Source organism: Muscardinus avellanarius (genome assembly GCF_963383645.1).
Source record: "Muscardinus avellanarius genome assembly, chromosome: 15".
Lineage (NCBI taxonomy): Eukaryota > Metazoa > Chordata > Mammalia > Rodentia > Gliridae > Muscardinus > Muscardinus avellanarius.
In genome coordinates, this window is record NC_137801.1 from 57,314,572 (window position 1) to 57,330,118 (window position 15,547).

The 15,547-nt window shown below is 44.7% G+C and overlaps 1 protein-coding gene across 1 annotated transcript in view; it reads left to right on the forward strand.

Annotated features, from left to right (window-relative positions):
* Positions 1-14,750, forward strand: part of COMMD1 (copper metabolism domain containing 1) — a gene marked incomplete at both ends in the record, with an annotated part of 133,122 nt that extends 118,372 nt beyond the window's left edge. Inside the window, one exon of the mRNA XM_080711873.1 lies at positions 14,643-14,750. Within this exon, the coding sequence (XP_080567999.1) occupies positions 14,643-14,750 (108 nt within the window). The remainder of the gene's footprint in view (positions 1-14,642) is intronic.
* Positions 14,751-15,547: the final 797 nt, after the last annotated feature.

The following is a 15,547-nucleotide window of genomic DNA, read 5'->3' on the forward strand; positions in this document are numbered from 1 at the left end:
GAACTTTTGTGGAGGCCAGTTGGTCAGCCATGGCATTTCCATTGGATAGTAACCCGGGTAGGTTATGATGTCCCCTAAGATGCTGAATATATATTGGATATCGACGATGTTCAAGCAGACGTTGTATTTGTATCATTAAGGGATAATAGGATTGGCATCTAATTTAATATAAGCATCTATTAAAGTAGGTAACAAATTTATAACATAAAAACAGCCTGGGCCTTTCTGTTGCGCTCACTTCCATTCCTTTCCTGTGGGTCCTGGGAAGGCCCCCTATCACTGGACTTTGGTTCCGGGCCTTTCTGTTGCGCTCACTTCAGTTCGTTTCCTGTGTGTCCCAGGAAGGCCCCGTATCACTGAACTTGGGTTCCGGGCCTGTCTGGTGCGCTCACTTCCGTTCCTTTCCTGTGGGTCCTGGGAAGGCCCCCTATCACTGGACTTTGGTTCCGGGCCTGTCTGGTGCGCTCACTTCCGTTCCTTTCCCGTGGGTCCTGGGAAGGCCCCCTATCACTGGACTTTGGTTCCGGGCCTGTTTGGTGGGCTCACATCCGTTCCTTTCCTGTGGCTCCCGGAAAGGCCCTGTATCACTGGACATTGGTTCCAAACCTTTCTGGTTCGCTCACTTCGGTTCCTTTCCTGTGGGTCCCAAGAAGGCACCTTATCACTGGACGTTGGTTCCGGGGCTGTCTGGTGCGCTCACTTCCGTTCCTTTCTTGTGGGTCCCAGGAAGGCACTATATCACTGGACGTTGGTTCCGGGCCATTCTAGTGCACTCACTTCCATTCCTTTCCTGTGGGTCCCGAAAGGCCCCCTATCACTGGACGTTGGTTCCGGGCCTGTCTGGTGAGATCACTTCCATTCCTTTCCTGTGGGTCCCAGGAAGGTCCCCTATCACTGGACTTTGGTTCCGGGCCTTTCTGTTGCACTCACTTCCGTTCCTTTCCTGTGGATCCCCGGAAGGCCCCCTATCACAGGAAGTTGGTTCCGGGCCTGTCTGGTGCGCTCACTTCCGTTTTTTTTCCTGTGGGTCCCGGGAAGGCCCCCTATCACTGGACTTTGGTTCCGGGCCTTTCTGGTGCACTCACTTTCGTTCCTTTCCTGTGGGTCCCAGGAAGGACCCCTATCACTGGACTTTGGTTCCGGGCATTTCTGGTGCGCTCACTTCTGTTCCTTTCCTGTGGGTCTCGGAAAAGCCCCCGTATAACTGGACTTTGGTTCTGGGCCTGTCTGGTGCGCTCACTTCTGTTCCTTTCCTGTGGGTCCCCGGAAGCCCCCACTCACTGGACTTTGGTTCCGGGCCTTTCTGTTGTGCCCACTTCCGTTCCTTTCCTCTGGGTCCGGGAAGGCCCCCTATCACTGGACTTTGGTTCTGGGCCTTTCTGGTGCACTCACTTCCGTTCCTTTCCTGTGGGTCCCCGGAAGGTCCCAGTATCACTGGAATTTGGTTTCAGGTCTTTCTGTTGCGCTCACTTCCGTACCTTTCCTGTGGTTCCCGGGAAGGCCACATATCACTGGACTTTGGTTCTGGGCCATTCTAGTGCGCTCACTTCCGTTCCTTTCTTGTGGGTCCCGGGAGGGCCCCGTATCACTGGACTTTGGTTCCGGGCCTATCTGGAGCACTCACTTCCGTTCTTTTCCTGTGGGTCCCGGGAAGGCCCTGTATCACTGGACGTTGGTTCCGGGCCTTTCTGGTGCGCTCACTTCCGTTTCTTTCCTGTGGGTCCTGAGAAGACCCCGTATCAGTGGAATTTGGTTCCGGGTCTTTCTGTTGCGCTCACTTCCGTTCCTTTCCTGTTGGTCCCGGGAAGGCCCCATATCACTGGAAGTTGGTTCCGGGCTTTTCTGTTGCTCTCACTTCATTTCCTTTCCTGTGGGTCCCGAGAAGGCCCCGTATCACTGAACTTTGGTTCCGGGCCTGTATTGTGCACTCAATTCCATTCCTTTCCTGTGGGTCCCGGGAAAGCCCCTTATCACTGGACTTTGGTTCCAGGCCTTTCTGGTGTGCTCACTTCCGTTCCATTCCTGTGGGACCCAGGAAAGCCCCTTATCACTGGACTTTGGTTCCAGGCCTTTCTGGTGCGCTCACTTCCGTTCCTTTCCTGTGGGTCCTGGGAAGGCCCCCTATCACTGAACTTTGGTTCCGGGCCTTTCTGGTACGCTCACTTTTGTTCCTTTCATGGGGTCCCGGAAAGGGCCCCTATTACTGAATTTTTGTTCCGGGCCTGTCTGGTGCGCTCACTTCCGTTCCTTTTCTGTGGGTCCCGGGAAGGCCCTGTATCACTGAATTTTGGTTCCGGGCCTTTCTTGTGCGCTCACTTCCGTTCCTTTCCTGTGGGGCCCGGGCAGGCCCCGTATCACTGAACTTTGGTTCTGGGCCTGTATTGTGTGCTCACTTCATTTCCTTTCCTGTGGGTCCCGGGTAGGCCCCTTATCACTGGACTTTGGTTCCGGGCCTTTCTGGTGCGCTCACTTCCGTTCCTTTCCTGTGGGTCCCGGGAAAGCCCCTTATCACTGGACTTTGGTTCCAGGCCTTTCTGGTGCGCTCACTTCCGTTCCTTTCCTGTGGGTCCCAGGAAGGCCCCCTATCACTGGACATTGGTTCCGTGTTTTTCTGGTGTGCTCACTTCCCTTCCTTTCGTGTGGGTCCCGGGAAGGCCCCTATCACTGGACTTTGGTTCTAGGCCTTTCTGGTGTGCTCACTTCTGTTCCTTTCCTGTGGGTCCTGAACGGCCCCCTATCACTGAACTTTGGTTCCGGGCCTTTCTGGTGCGCTCACTTCCATTCCTTTCCTGTGGGTCCTGAACAGCCCCCTATCACTGAACTTTGGTTCCGGGCCTTTCTGGTGTGCTCACTTCCGTTCCTTTCCTGTGGGTCCCGGGAAGGCCCCGTATCACTGAATTTTGGTTCCGTGCCTGTCTGGTGCACTAACTTCCGTTCCTTTCCTGTGGGTCCCAGGGAGGCCCCCTATCACTGAACTTTGGTTCCGGGCCTTTCTGGTGCGCTCAATTCCATTCCTTTCCTGTGGGTCCTGGGAAGGCCTCCTATCACTGAATTTTTATTCCAGGCCTGTCTCTTGCGCTCACTTCCGTTCCTTTCCTGTGGGTCCCGGGAAGGCCCCGTATCACTGGACTTTGGTTCCGGGCCTTTCTAGTGCGCTCACTTCCGTTCCTTTCCTGTGGGTCCCAGGGAGGCCCCATATGACTGGACTTTGGTTCCAGGCCTGTCTGGTGCACTCACTTCTGTTCCTTACCTGTCGGTGCCCGGAAGGCCCTGTATCACTGGATGTTGGTTCCAGACTTTCCTGGTGCGCTCACTTCCATTCCTTTTCTGGGGTCCCAGGAAGGCCCCGTATAACTGGCCGTTGGTTCTGGGCCTTTCTGGTGAGCTCACTTCCATTCCTTTTGTGTGGGTCCCGAGAAGGCCCCCTATCACTGAACTTTGGTTCCGGGCCTGTATGGTGCGCTTACTTCCGTTCCTTTCCTGTGGGTCCCGGGAAGGCCCCGTATCACTGGACTTTGATTCCGGGCCTTTCTGTTGCGCTCACTTTTGTTGTTTTCCTGTGGTTCTGGGAAGGACCCCTATCACTGAACTTTGGTTCCGGGCCTGTCTGGTGCGCTCACTTTCATTCTTTTCCTGTGGGTCCCTGGAAGGGCCCCAATCACTGGATGTTGGTTCCGGGCTTGTCTCTTGCGCTAACTTCTGTTTCTTTCCTGTGGGTTCCAGGAAGGCCCCGTATCACTGAACTTTGTTTCTGGGCCTGTCTGTTGCGCTCACTTCCGTTCCTTTCCTGTGGGTCCCGGGAAGGCCCCGTATCACTGAACTTTGGTTCCGGGCCTGTCTGTTGCGCTCACTTCTGTTCTTTTCCTGTGGGTCCTAGTAAAGCCCCCTATCACTGAACTTTGGTTTCGGGCCTTTCTGGTGCTATTACTTCCGTTCCTTTCCTGTGGGTCCCAGGAAGGCCCTCTATCACTGAACTTTGGTTTCGGGCCTTTCTGGTGCGCTCACTTCCGTTTCTTTCCTGTGGGTCCCAAGAAGGCTCCGTATCACTGAACTTTGTTTCTTTGACTGTCTGGTGCACTCACTTCCGTTCCTTTCCTATGGGTTCCAGTAAATGATAGTGTCTTAGCCACATCTGAATTTGAGTCAGTGTTGTGAAATGGTTATGTGCTCAGGTTCTGAAGCCAGTCACACTTGGATTTAAAACTGGCTCTGCCACTTACTACTTGTGTGGCTTTGAACAAGTTACTCATTATCTTTGCATCTCTTTAAGATGGGATAAAATGAACTTACCTGCACGAAGTGATACATATACAAAGTTTGACATTTTTATGTGTTTAATATATGTTAGCCAGTGTTAGTTATCATTGCTTATTTATGTTATCATTATCACTCTGTTATTTTTAGTGTAATTTTGTCTTTTTCTGAATTTGTGGATGTCTTTAGATTTGTCATCCTTTTCCTACAATCTCTTCTACTCCCTTCTTCCACGTGATTTTTCTTTTTATTGTGGCATTTTATTTTTCTCAAGGGTCCAGAGATAATCCCTGTTTCCTATCCCTTCCCCAGAATTTTCTCTTCTCTCTACTGCTTCCAAAGTCTACTGCTTGAATGGTGAAGACCAAGTATGAATCTTACTTCTTTCTTAGTCATGACCTGACTCTTTGCTCTGTCTTTTGCAAAGACTGAGCTTTTAAACTGTAGTTTATAGAATTGTGGGCAATTATAAGTAACTGAGGCTTACTTTCTTTTCTTCCATAAGTGGTACCAGATAAGTCTATAATACCCCTTTTTTCTTTCCTCTCCTTTCCTCCCCTTCCTTCCCCTCCCCTCCCTTCTCCCCTCCCCTCCCCTCCCTTCCCTTCCCTTCCCCTCCCCTCCCCTCCCCTTCTCTTCTCTTCTCTTCTTATGTGTGCTAATGAGGATTGAACCCAGGGATGCTCTATGTCTGAGCTACACCACTATCCCTATTCACTTTTTATTTTGAGACAGGGTCCTGCTAAGTTACAACACACTGGCCTCTAACCTGATATCCTCCCACCTCAGCCTCCAAAGTACTGAGATTACAAATGTGTACTATCCCACCAAGTTCATTGCATTTGCTGCCAGTCTTTGTGGTAGATATGGCAAAAAAGATCTGCTTTGGGTCGGGGCAGATTCTGTCACTTTATAATTATCTTCTAGCTTTGTCTATTCCTAGTTAATAAGACTGTTCAAAGGATCAGACTAAACCATGCATGTGAGAGGGTTTTCTAAACTACGAAGCACAGTTAATATGAGGGATGATTATTGCAACTGAACAAAGACCAGGCAGCCTAAGTGATATCCAAATTCAACCCTAGAAAATAAAGATGTAACCTCTTTCCTTCCTCCTCCTTACATACCACCTCCACAAGTTTACAGTAGCTCTTTGAGCCAGAGAGGCTGGTGATTAACCCCATGCATGACTACGAGCCCTTTCTCCTTCCCTCAGGCCCACGTTAGTCTCTTACAGAACAGTGGCCCAATCCCGCACCTAGACTTTGGACACAGTATGACAGGTGAGGCACTTAATAGGATGTAGGAATGGGGATTAGGGGCAGTTTCTATTGTACTCTTTTCTAATCCCCTTCCTGACAACTTTTATCCTGGCAACACCCATAGATTAAATGACATTTCAAAATAAAGTTCAGCGAGGGCAAGACCAAATAGTTTCTGCCAAGTGGGGCAGGGGGTGTAGCTCAGAGGTCGAATGCCCTTGGGTTCCATCCCCAGACCCACACACACACACAAATAGGGCTGGGAGTGTAGCTCAGAGATAGAATGTCCCTGGGTTCCATCCCCAGTACTGCAAAAGGAGAGAGGGGGGGGGGAGGGAGGGAGGGAGGGAGGGAGGGAGAGAGAGAGAGAGAGAGAGAGAGAGAGAGAGAGAGAGAGAGAGAGAGAAGGAAGGAAAGAAGGAACCTCACTGAGAAAGCTGGGTTAGGAAGATGGTGCTGTTGGCAAAGCAGGCTGGTGCTCCCTCTAGTTGAATAGAATCTCTAGTCCCAGAATTGGTTAGTACCACTTCTGCCTTCCTGCTCTGCCATGGAGTCTGCCGTGTTATCCTCTCCTGATTTTTATTGGATGCATTACACCATGTTTTTATCTTAATCTGTAAGTTATCAGGAACTCCTTAGAAAGCTAGTGCCAACACATAGTTTGTTCTTGCCTCACTAATGATGTTCCAGTAAGTTCAGACAACTTTGATTTGGAGGCCAGATGATAATCTTCTTTATTCCTTTCATGTAAATATATTGTAGTTAGTTTGTCAAATTTGTTTGCAAATGAGTTGACTCTGGAATGTACCTCATCAGGAATGATGATGAGTCCCAATTTGAACTTTAAACTAAAACCTAAAATCAGCATTGTTCCCTCTCTAATAGGCAATGAGTTTTGTCACTTCATTTCTTAAGTGAAATTTCTCCTGTCAATGTGATTTGCCTTTCAGCTACTCAGCAGTTGTTCCTCAGGTACTCTGTTCATTGTCACGTGGTAACTAGTTCTACTTTTCCAAAAATTAGTATGACTTCCTTCAGAGCGAACCAGAGCACCTAAAAATAGTTTTATTATTATTATTTTTTTCTTTTTTGGTGGTGCTGGGGTTCCTGTAAGCTCTTCTACTTCCGGGCTACACTCCCAGACCTATTTTATATTTTTATTTGGAAACAGGGTCTTGTAAGCCAGCACACATGGCTGGCTTCGAACCTGCGCAATCCTCCTGTCTCCGCCTCCCAAGCGCGGGGATTACAAGCGTGCGCCACCACGCCCGGCTAAAAATGTTTTTTTTACCAGGATATTTTTCAACAGGGGATTTCAGAATACGAGAATCTGAACAGCTGAACATTAAATCCTGCCCTAAATGGGAAGTTGTAAAATAAACTGGCACATGATGTTTTGAAAAGAAACAGAAATTAGCTAGTGATTCATTGGTATTCAGCTTTTAGGGTCTATAAAACTTGGCTACATTTTATTTTCTTTTGCTGGTGTTTCTAAAATCTCTTTTCTTTGTAAAGGCTTTGTTCTTGGTGTTCATGTAGTCAACACAGAATCTAGTAACTCTAATGAATCCTCATTGTACTCTGTTAAATAGACAGTAATCAGATTTGAAAGTGACCAAAGAACTAAGGATTCGGGGCTTTACACAGTGGGGCAAGTCTCTGGGTATAATAGGGTGTTGTTGTTGTTGTTGTTGTTGTTGTTGTTACTGTGACCAAAATGCCTAACAAAAACAACGTAGAGGAGGAAGTTTATTGTGCCTCACAGTTTCAAAGGTTCAGTCCATGGTCAACTGACTCCAAGGCAGAAACATGGTGGCCGCAGGGGTGGTGGAAGAGAGCTGATTAACTCATGGTGGCCAGAAGCAGAGAGAAGCAGAAAGGGCCCAGGGACAGAAATAGTCCCCATGTTCATGTCCCCAGTGACCTACCTCTGGCCACACTTCCTTCTACAGTTACCACTCAGTGAGTCCATCCAGATCACAGTGGATCTATCCACTGATCACAGTAGCCCTGATTTAATTATTTTAGCCCTGAATATTGCACTGCCAGCACAGGAGCTCTTTGGGAGATACCACATAGCCAAATCATTGTGTATTTTTTAATTCTTATCACTGCATTCCTTCTCTTCCTTCTGTAGTAAAATGATGACCAGTGACACTTCTGTCTTTCATTATTTATTGACCCTGGTCTCTAATGAGAAACAGAATATCTATCATTCTGCCTTGAACTCTCTAGGAGAATAATAACAATGTTCGTCTTTGTTAGCTATATATAATTAAACAATGATGGAACCATTTGTTCTTGCTAAGAACAAAACTATTTTCTTTCTTTCAGAAACATGTCAGGGTTGCCCGAGCCAAAATACATGTTCTTTTTGTCCACATACTAGCAGGATAGGTGTGTCTAGTTTTCTTCTAAATTATGTTTCTAGCTTGTTTCCAGCTAAGAAATCTTAAACCAAGAAAAGAATCTTAAAGTTTTGTTCTTGGCACAGTCTCATTTTCTCTTTTTAGAAATTAAAACAAAGGTTGAGTGGACAGTGTTCTTGGAATTTTATTGCCTTGCTAGCTCACAGACCTGAGCCTCTAGGTAGACATGAAAGCACAGCAGCCCTCGAGTGTGTGTGTAGGGATGAGGTACAGGTGGTTGTGGGTTGTGTATGTATAAATTTCACCTTTGGTTTATGCTGTAGTTTGGATCTAAAATGTCCCTTAAAGGCCCAGGCTATAGCTTGGCACTGTTGGGAGGTGGTAGAAACTTTAAGAAGTGGGATCTAATGAAAATGTCCTCTTGTTATTGGGGGGGTGTGCCCTTGAAAAAGATAGTGGGACACTGCCCCTCAGCTTCCTTCATCCCCCCCCCCGCACCCCCAGCAATGAAGTGACTGGGCTTCCGCCACCTCCAGATACTCTTGCCATGATACATTGTGCCATCTCAAGTCCAAAGCAAAGGGGCTGTCAATCATGGACTGAAACCTTAGAAAGTATGAACTAAGCACAGTGTGGTGGCACATGCCTGCAGTCTCAGCACTTGGGAGGCTGAGACCGGAGGATCACAAGTTCACGGCCAGTCTCAGCAATTTAGTGAAGCCCTTTGCAATTGAGTGAGACCGTTTTCAAAATAAAAATAAAATAGGGCTGGGTGAAGCTATGAAGTAGAATACCCCTGGATTCAATCCCTAGTATACCACACACGACACACACACACTGTGGACTAAAGTAAACCTTTTCTTTTTATAAGTTAATTATCTGAGGGATTTGTTATACTAACAAAACTAACAGCTTTCACCTCACTTATCTTGCTAATGGCCCCCTTGTAAGGGTCCCTGGGTTTTCCTGGTACCTGATTATCTTGGTGATTTCATGTTTAGAAGGTCAGGGAAGATATGATGATACTTCACTTTGAATATGTGTGTGCATCTGCTAGGGACTATTGGGTAAGGAGAGGAGTTTGCCTATTATGCTTTGTGCCCCACCTATATACCCATCACTACCAGACTCCACTTAATGTGTAAACCCTGTGCTTTAAGGCAAGCTACTTATTCTTGCTGTGAGAAAACAAATCTCCTGATTTTGCATTTGTTGTATATGTAGCAGTAGTGGGCTGATAATTGAACCAAGAACCTCTACCACTGAGCTGTATCGCCAGCCAAATCTTCTGATCTTTAAGTAATATAAAGGTGTTAACCGCTGTTTGTATTACTTCTATTCAGAGTACTTATGTTTTAAAGATGTAGCCTAGGCTGAGAGCAATAGTCCTAGCCACTGAAGGAAGATCGGTATTTGGGAACAATATCTTTCTGGTTTAAGTTACATCATAAGGCTTGATTTTCAAAAGTAGTTATGTAAAGTCACAAAGTTTCTCCCAATAACTCTAATTTTTTTTTTTTAAATAGGGTCTCACTGAGTTGTGAAGGGCTTCACTAAGTAGCTGAGGCTGTCCACCTGCAATCCTCTGGTTTATGCCTCTGCCTCCTGAATGCTGGGATTACAAATGTGTGCCACCACCACGCCCGGCCTTTTTTTTTTCTTTTTCTTTTTTTTTTTTTTTTTGTAGTACTGGGGATTGAACCCATGGGCATTCTACCTTTGTTCTACATCCCCAGCTCTATGTTTTATTCTTTGTGGGGTTTTTTTTTTGGGGGGGGTACTGGGGATGGAACCTGGGGACATTCTACCTCTAAGCTACACCCCCAGCCCTATTTTTTATTCTTTATTTTGAAACAGGGTCTGACTAAGTTGCAGAGGGTCTCACTAAGTGGTTGAGGCTGTCTACCAACCGCGATCCTCTGGTCTTAGCTTCCTGAATGCTGGGATTACAAGTGCGCACCACCATGCCCAGCTGACACCCTGTTTCAAAATAAAGAATAAAAGCCAGACGTGGCTCAGGCTTGTAATCCCAGCATTTGGGAGGCTGAGACAGGAGGATCACAGTTCGAGGGCAGCTTCAGCTGCTTAGGCCCTTTGCAACTCAGTGAGGCCTGGTTTCAAAATAAAGAAAAAAAAATAGGGCTGGGGATGTATGCCAGAGGTCGAATGCCCCTGGGTTCCATCTCCAGATTTGAACAACAACAACAACAACAACAACAACAACAACAACAACAACAACCAGGGTCTCACTAAGCTGTAGAGGGCCTAAGTAGCTGAGGCTGGCTGTCTCAGTATCCCAAGTACTGGGATTACAAGCATGTGGCACCATGCCCGGCTCTAATTTTTTTTTTTTTTTTTCGGTACTGGGGGTGGAACCCAGGGCATTACACCTCCTAGCTAAACCCCCAGTCCTAATTTTTAGTACTTTTACTTTTGAAATAGGGTCTCACTAAGTTGTGAAGGGTCTTGCTAAGTAGCTGGAGCTGTCCGCGAACTGTGATCCTCCAGTTGCAGCCTCCTGAATGCTGAGATTACGGCATGTACCACCACGCCCGGCTAATATTTTTCTATAAAACATTTTACAGAGTTGCTGTGGTAGTAAATTACTCACGTAAACTTCACTTTTTCCATCTTGTGGAACTCTCTAAAAAATGGAATATTGGGGTGGCACTAAGTACTGTGTGAATATATGCCATTGTTGGTGTGCTCCACATTATATGTAGTTTGTTGTTGTTGTTTGCAGTACTGGGGATGGAACCCAGGGCCATTCTACCTCCGAGATACACTCCCAGCCATACATATATATATTTTTTTGGGGGTGGTACTAAGGATGGAACCCAGAGGCATTCTACCTTCAAGCTACTCCCTCAACCCTATTTTTTATTCTTTATTTTGAAACAGGGTCTCACTGGGTTGCAGAGGGCCTCAATAAGTAGCTGAAGCTGTCTGTGAACCGTGATCCTCTGGTCTCAGCCTCCCGAATGCTGGGATTACAAGCGTGCGCCACCATGCCCGGCTAACATGATCCACATTATGATGCGAGACTGTAGTGCACCAATAAAATAAAATTTTAAAAATATGTAACAATAAAGGAGAAGAAAAAAAAGCTGGGCATGGTGGTGCACACTTGTAATCCCAGTATTTGGGAGGCTGAAATAAGAAGATCGTGCTTCGTGGACAGCATCAGCTACTTAGCAAAGCCCTTTGCAACTCAGTGAGACCCGGAATAATAATAAGCAAAGATAATAATAATAATAAGCAAGGAATCAAAACTTACTACTAGAGCAAGTAACTGATCACAATGGAAGACTGTAGAAGAAGAGAAAAAAAGACAAGAACTGTAATAATAGAAAACAAGGAAGGGGAGAGAGACACTGGTGATTATTCATTTCTGGACTCTTGTTTCCAGGGCCAAATGTTAAAAAATAGTTTAAAGTCAAGCTAAGGAACTCAGTAAAATTTAATAGAGAACAAAAGACTTTTAAATCTGAGTGTGTGTGTGTGTGTGTGTGTGTGTGTCTGACTGTCTAGGAATTGAACCTTGGGTTTTTCATGTGCTAGGCAAGAAATCTATCTCTGTTGAAAAATTTTCCAATGGAATGACTAATTTTTCATAAATTTGCTTTTCTTTCCAAAAGGTGATAACTCCTCTTATAACTTGAAACACAAGAAACTCCCATTATTAACATTCTTTTCTTACTTAAACTTGGTTTTTGTTTGGACTAAATGAAAACTTCACAGTTTCTAAACTCTCATATGAGGCAACACTTATTTTCTGTCCAAACACATGTGCTTGGATAAATACAGGTATCCAGGGGAAGCTGCTCTTCTGTGTGGACCCTCACACCCGAGAGGTCCCTTGTTCCCCTCTGGGGCATGGGTAGAGCGCCATCAGCACTCAGTGCAGCCGACAGCCAAGTTCAGCAACAACAAAAGAACTTGACCATAATAAGCTCCTGAAGGTTGTCCTAGCCATGGCAGTGATCTCCCTCTGAAGATGCTGCTTGCTCTTTTTCCTGCATTTTGAGGACAGAGTGGAAAGTGCCATAGTACTGTAGCATGGGAAACTTTTCCTCTGTCCTCAGGTTCTTTGTATGAAACCTGCGAATTAAACTGGGAAAAGATTAACAGGAGAAAACGTTTACAAAATACATTGCCATTGATATTTTCACTGTTATATGCACAAGGGCTTTACACATACACACACACACCATTTTAACAAAGAGCAATAAATTATGAAGTGAGTAACTGTGGGAAGACAATAATATAGAAAAACTAATGCAAAGAATTTTAATAAGCTCATTTACTTGCTTGTTTTTGTAATACTGGGAATTGAACTCAAAGGCTATGCATGCTAGGCAAACATTCTACCAATGAGATGTATCCCTCACCCCTTATTTTTTATTTTATTTCTTTATTTATGAGGCAGGTTCTTATTGAGTTGTCCGTTCTGAATTTGTGATCCTCCTGCCTCAGCCTCCCAAGTTGCTAATATAGCTGTGCACCGCTAGGCCCAGTTAATGAGTGAATTCGTGCAGACTCATCTTGTTAACAACTTTCCATCTTCATTGCCATGAAACTCCATCAGAAGATGGATTTATGGCAGTCCTTATTTTACAGAAGTTTTTTCTTTTTTTCTTTAATGTGTGTATATTTGGTACTTGGGATTGAACCCAGGGCATTGTGCCTCCAAACTGTATCCCTAGCCCTACTGTTTGTTTATTTATTTATTTATTTATTTATTTATTTATTTATTTATTTATTTTTGTGGTACTGGGATGGAACCCAGGGGCATTCTATCTCTGAGCTACACCCATAGCCTTATTTTTTTTATTATTTATTTTGAAACAGGGTCTCACTGAATTGCAAAGGGCCTCACTAAGTAGTTGAAGCTGTCTGCCAACCGCGATCATCCTATTTCAGCCTCCAGAATGCTGGGATTACAAGCGTGTGCCACCATGCCCGGCTCCTACTTTTTATTTTTTAAAAAGGGTCTGGTTAAGTTTCTGAGCGTGGTCTGAACCTGCAGTCCTGTCTTAGCCTCCCAGGTACTAGGATGACAGATCTGTGCCATCATGCATAGCTTAGAAGTTTTTGCTTTTAATCAGATAAAAAAAAAAACCTCTTAAAAAATATTTTTTCTCCATTTGTCAATTCTCACTTGCCTTCAGTTCAGAGTAATCCGTATGCCAAAGTGGCATGCTGGGACGAGGGGCACATGTTCTTTATTTTTAGTGCTGAGGATTGAACTCTGAGCTAGTTCCCCAGTCCTGTGTTTTATATTAATTTTTGTGGCACTGAGGATTGAACCCAGGGGCTGAAGCTGCACCCTCAGCCCTATTTTATTTTTTACTTTTGAAACAGTGTCTCAGTAAGTTGCTGAGGCTGGTCTTGAACTTGTGTTCCTTCTGTCTCAGTCTCGTAGCTACTGGGATTACAAGCATGCACCAAATTTTACTATTTTGAAACAATATTTCACTGTTACTGAGGCTGGCCTTGAACCTGCAGTACTCCTATCTCAGCTTCCAACTCTAGGGATTACAGGCATGCGCAACCATACCTGCCTTTTGTATTTAGAGAGGGAAATAGAAAAGCACATTATCTGGGTGAATCTGCCATCATCAAAGCGATATTGGGTATGTTATTTAGTATGCTTGTGGCATTAATTTCATTATCTGCAAAACAAAGCAATTGGATTATATGATTCCTACGGAGTTGTACTTCTATAAAATTACTTCTTCTACCACACTTCAAAGACCTTCTTTGATATCTACCTAACTGGGGATTGATTTATCAATCCTAATTAATGATTGAGATAATGTAGTGATTGAGATAATGTATTCAAGAGAGCTTTGGGGAGGGAAATCTTGAAGCAAGTGGAAAGACCAGGGGAATGTTTGTTGCTCTTTAAAGATTTGGTTATCTTTCATTTGTCTGGCGACTGGCTAATGTTTCCCAAGAAGCTTGTTATAATTTCTGACATAACCATTTCTTTGATTGTTACATGACAGCGTGCTGTAGAGAGTACAGACTTCGGAGTCAGCCAGAGCCTGGAGTTCACAATCTCACTGCCATTTTGTGACTTTTTAAAACAGATTAATTTTTCCGTGCCCCAGAGTGCTTAGCTACAAAATAGCAATACTTGAGTGCCTTAAAAATGATTATAGAATCAAATGAAATAAGAGATGAGAAGAGCTCACATGTGTCATAATGAGAACATCTGGTGTCTGTTTGCCTCTTTACATCTTATAAAATGTGATTATAAAAATAATTTCAATCCAGGTGTGGTGGTGCATGCCTGTAATCCCAGTTCTTGGGAGGCTGAGACAAGAGGATCTCAGGTTCACAGCCAGCTTCAAACAACTTAGTGAGGCTGTCTGTAACTTAGTGAGACCCTGTTTCATAATAAAAAATAAAATAGGACTGGGGATGTAGCTCAGAGGTAGAATGTTCCTGAGTTCAATCTCCAGTACAAAAGAGAGAGAGGGAGAGAGAGAGAGAGAGAGAGAGAGAGAGAGAGAGAGAGAGAGAGAGAGAGAGAGAGAATATGAATGGGAGAGAGAGAGAAAGATGATTTCATTTAGTACATTGTGAAATTTTGCTTTACAGAGTAATATGTCACTTAAGTATTCAGACCTGAGCCAGGCTTGCTGGGTTAGGGCCCTGGACCTTTGTAGTGTGATCATCATGATTATGCATATAAACAGCCTTAGCTATATTAGAAGTTTCCTCTAAAACGTCCTCTTATGTTTTACAGAAATCTGAATTTTTGTGTTTGGAATTTGATGAGGTCAAGATCAACCAAACCCTGAAGAAGCTCTCAGAAGTAGAAGACAGTATCAGCGCACTGATGAAGCCAGCCTAACTGAAGATGATAAGGAAAGCTGGAGTTGTGGAAACAAAGGTGTTCACCATCCCTCCCCACTGACACTTTTAAAATTTTGTTCCCTGTTGGTATTAAATCCTCAAAGTCAAATTTTGCCTGCTTCTCTTTGCCAGGATCTTTCACTTTTACAGTTGTTCTAGTGAAGAACTCTCATATATATATACTTCAGCATGCCTGAAGACTCTAAGGGAACTTATAAAAGAATCTGTATTAAAATTTTAGCAAGGCATGGTGACACATGCTTGTAATCCCAGGACTTGGTAGGCTGAGACAGGAGGATCACAGGTTTGAGGCCAGCTTCAGCAATTTAGCAAGACCTTGTTTCAAATTAAAACTTAAAATAGGGCTGGGGGGTGCAGCTCACAGGTAGAATGCCCCTGAGTTCAATTCCCAGTGCCACACACAGAAAAGTTTTGAAGTGGGGAGTAGTGCTACGGATATAACTCAGTGGTATAGCACTTACCTACCCATGTGTGAGGACCTGGGTTTCATCCCCAATACCAAACACACACACACACACACACACACACACACGCACACACACACACACACACACACACACAAAATGGTAGGCTTCTAGGGCCTTATCCTTATTGGAGTTAGTAGGACTGGGATCGGGTCAGTTTTAGAAATCCTTCCTATGCTTGTTTGTTCCTGGGAGAGATTTTTAGGAATTTATATGTGATAAGTTATTCAAGAATTAGAAAAGAGAAAAGGGGGAAAAAAGAATTTAGAAAAGGAAGAAGGAATAATTTTCATCATGCAAATACAGAGTT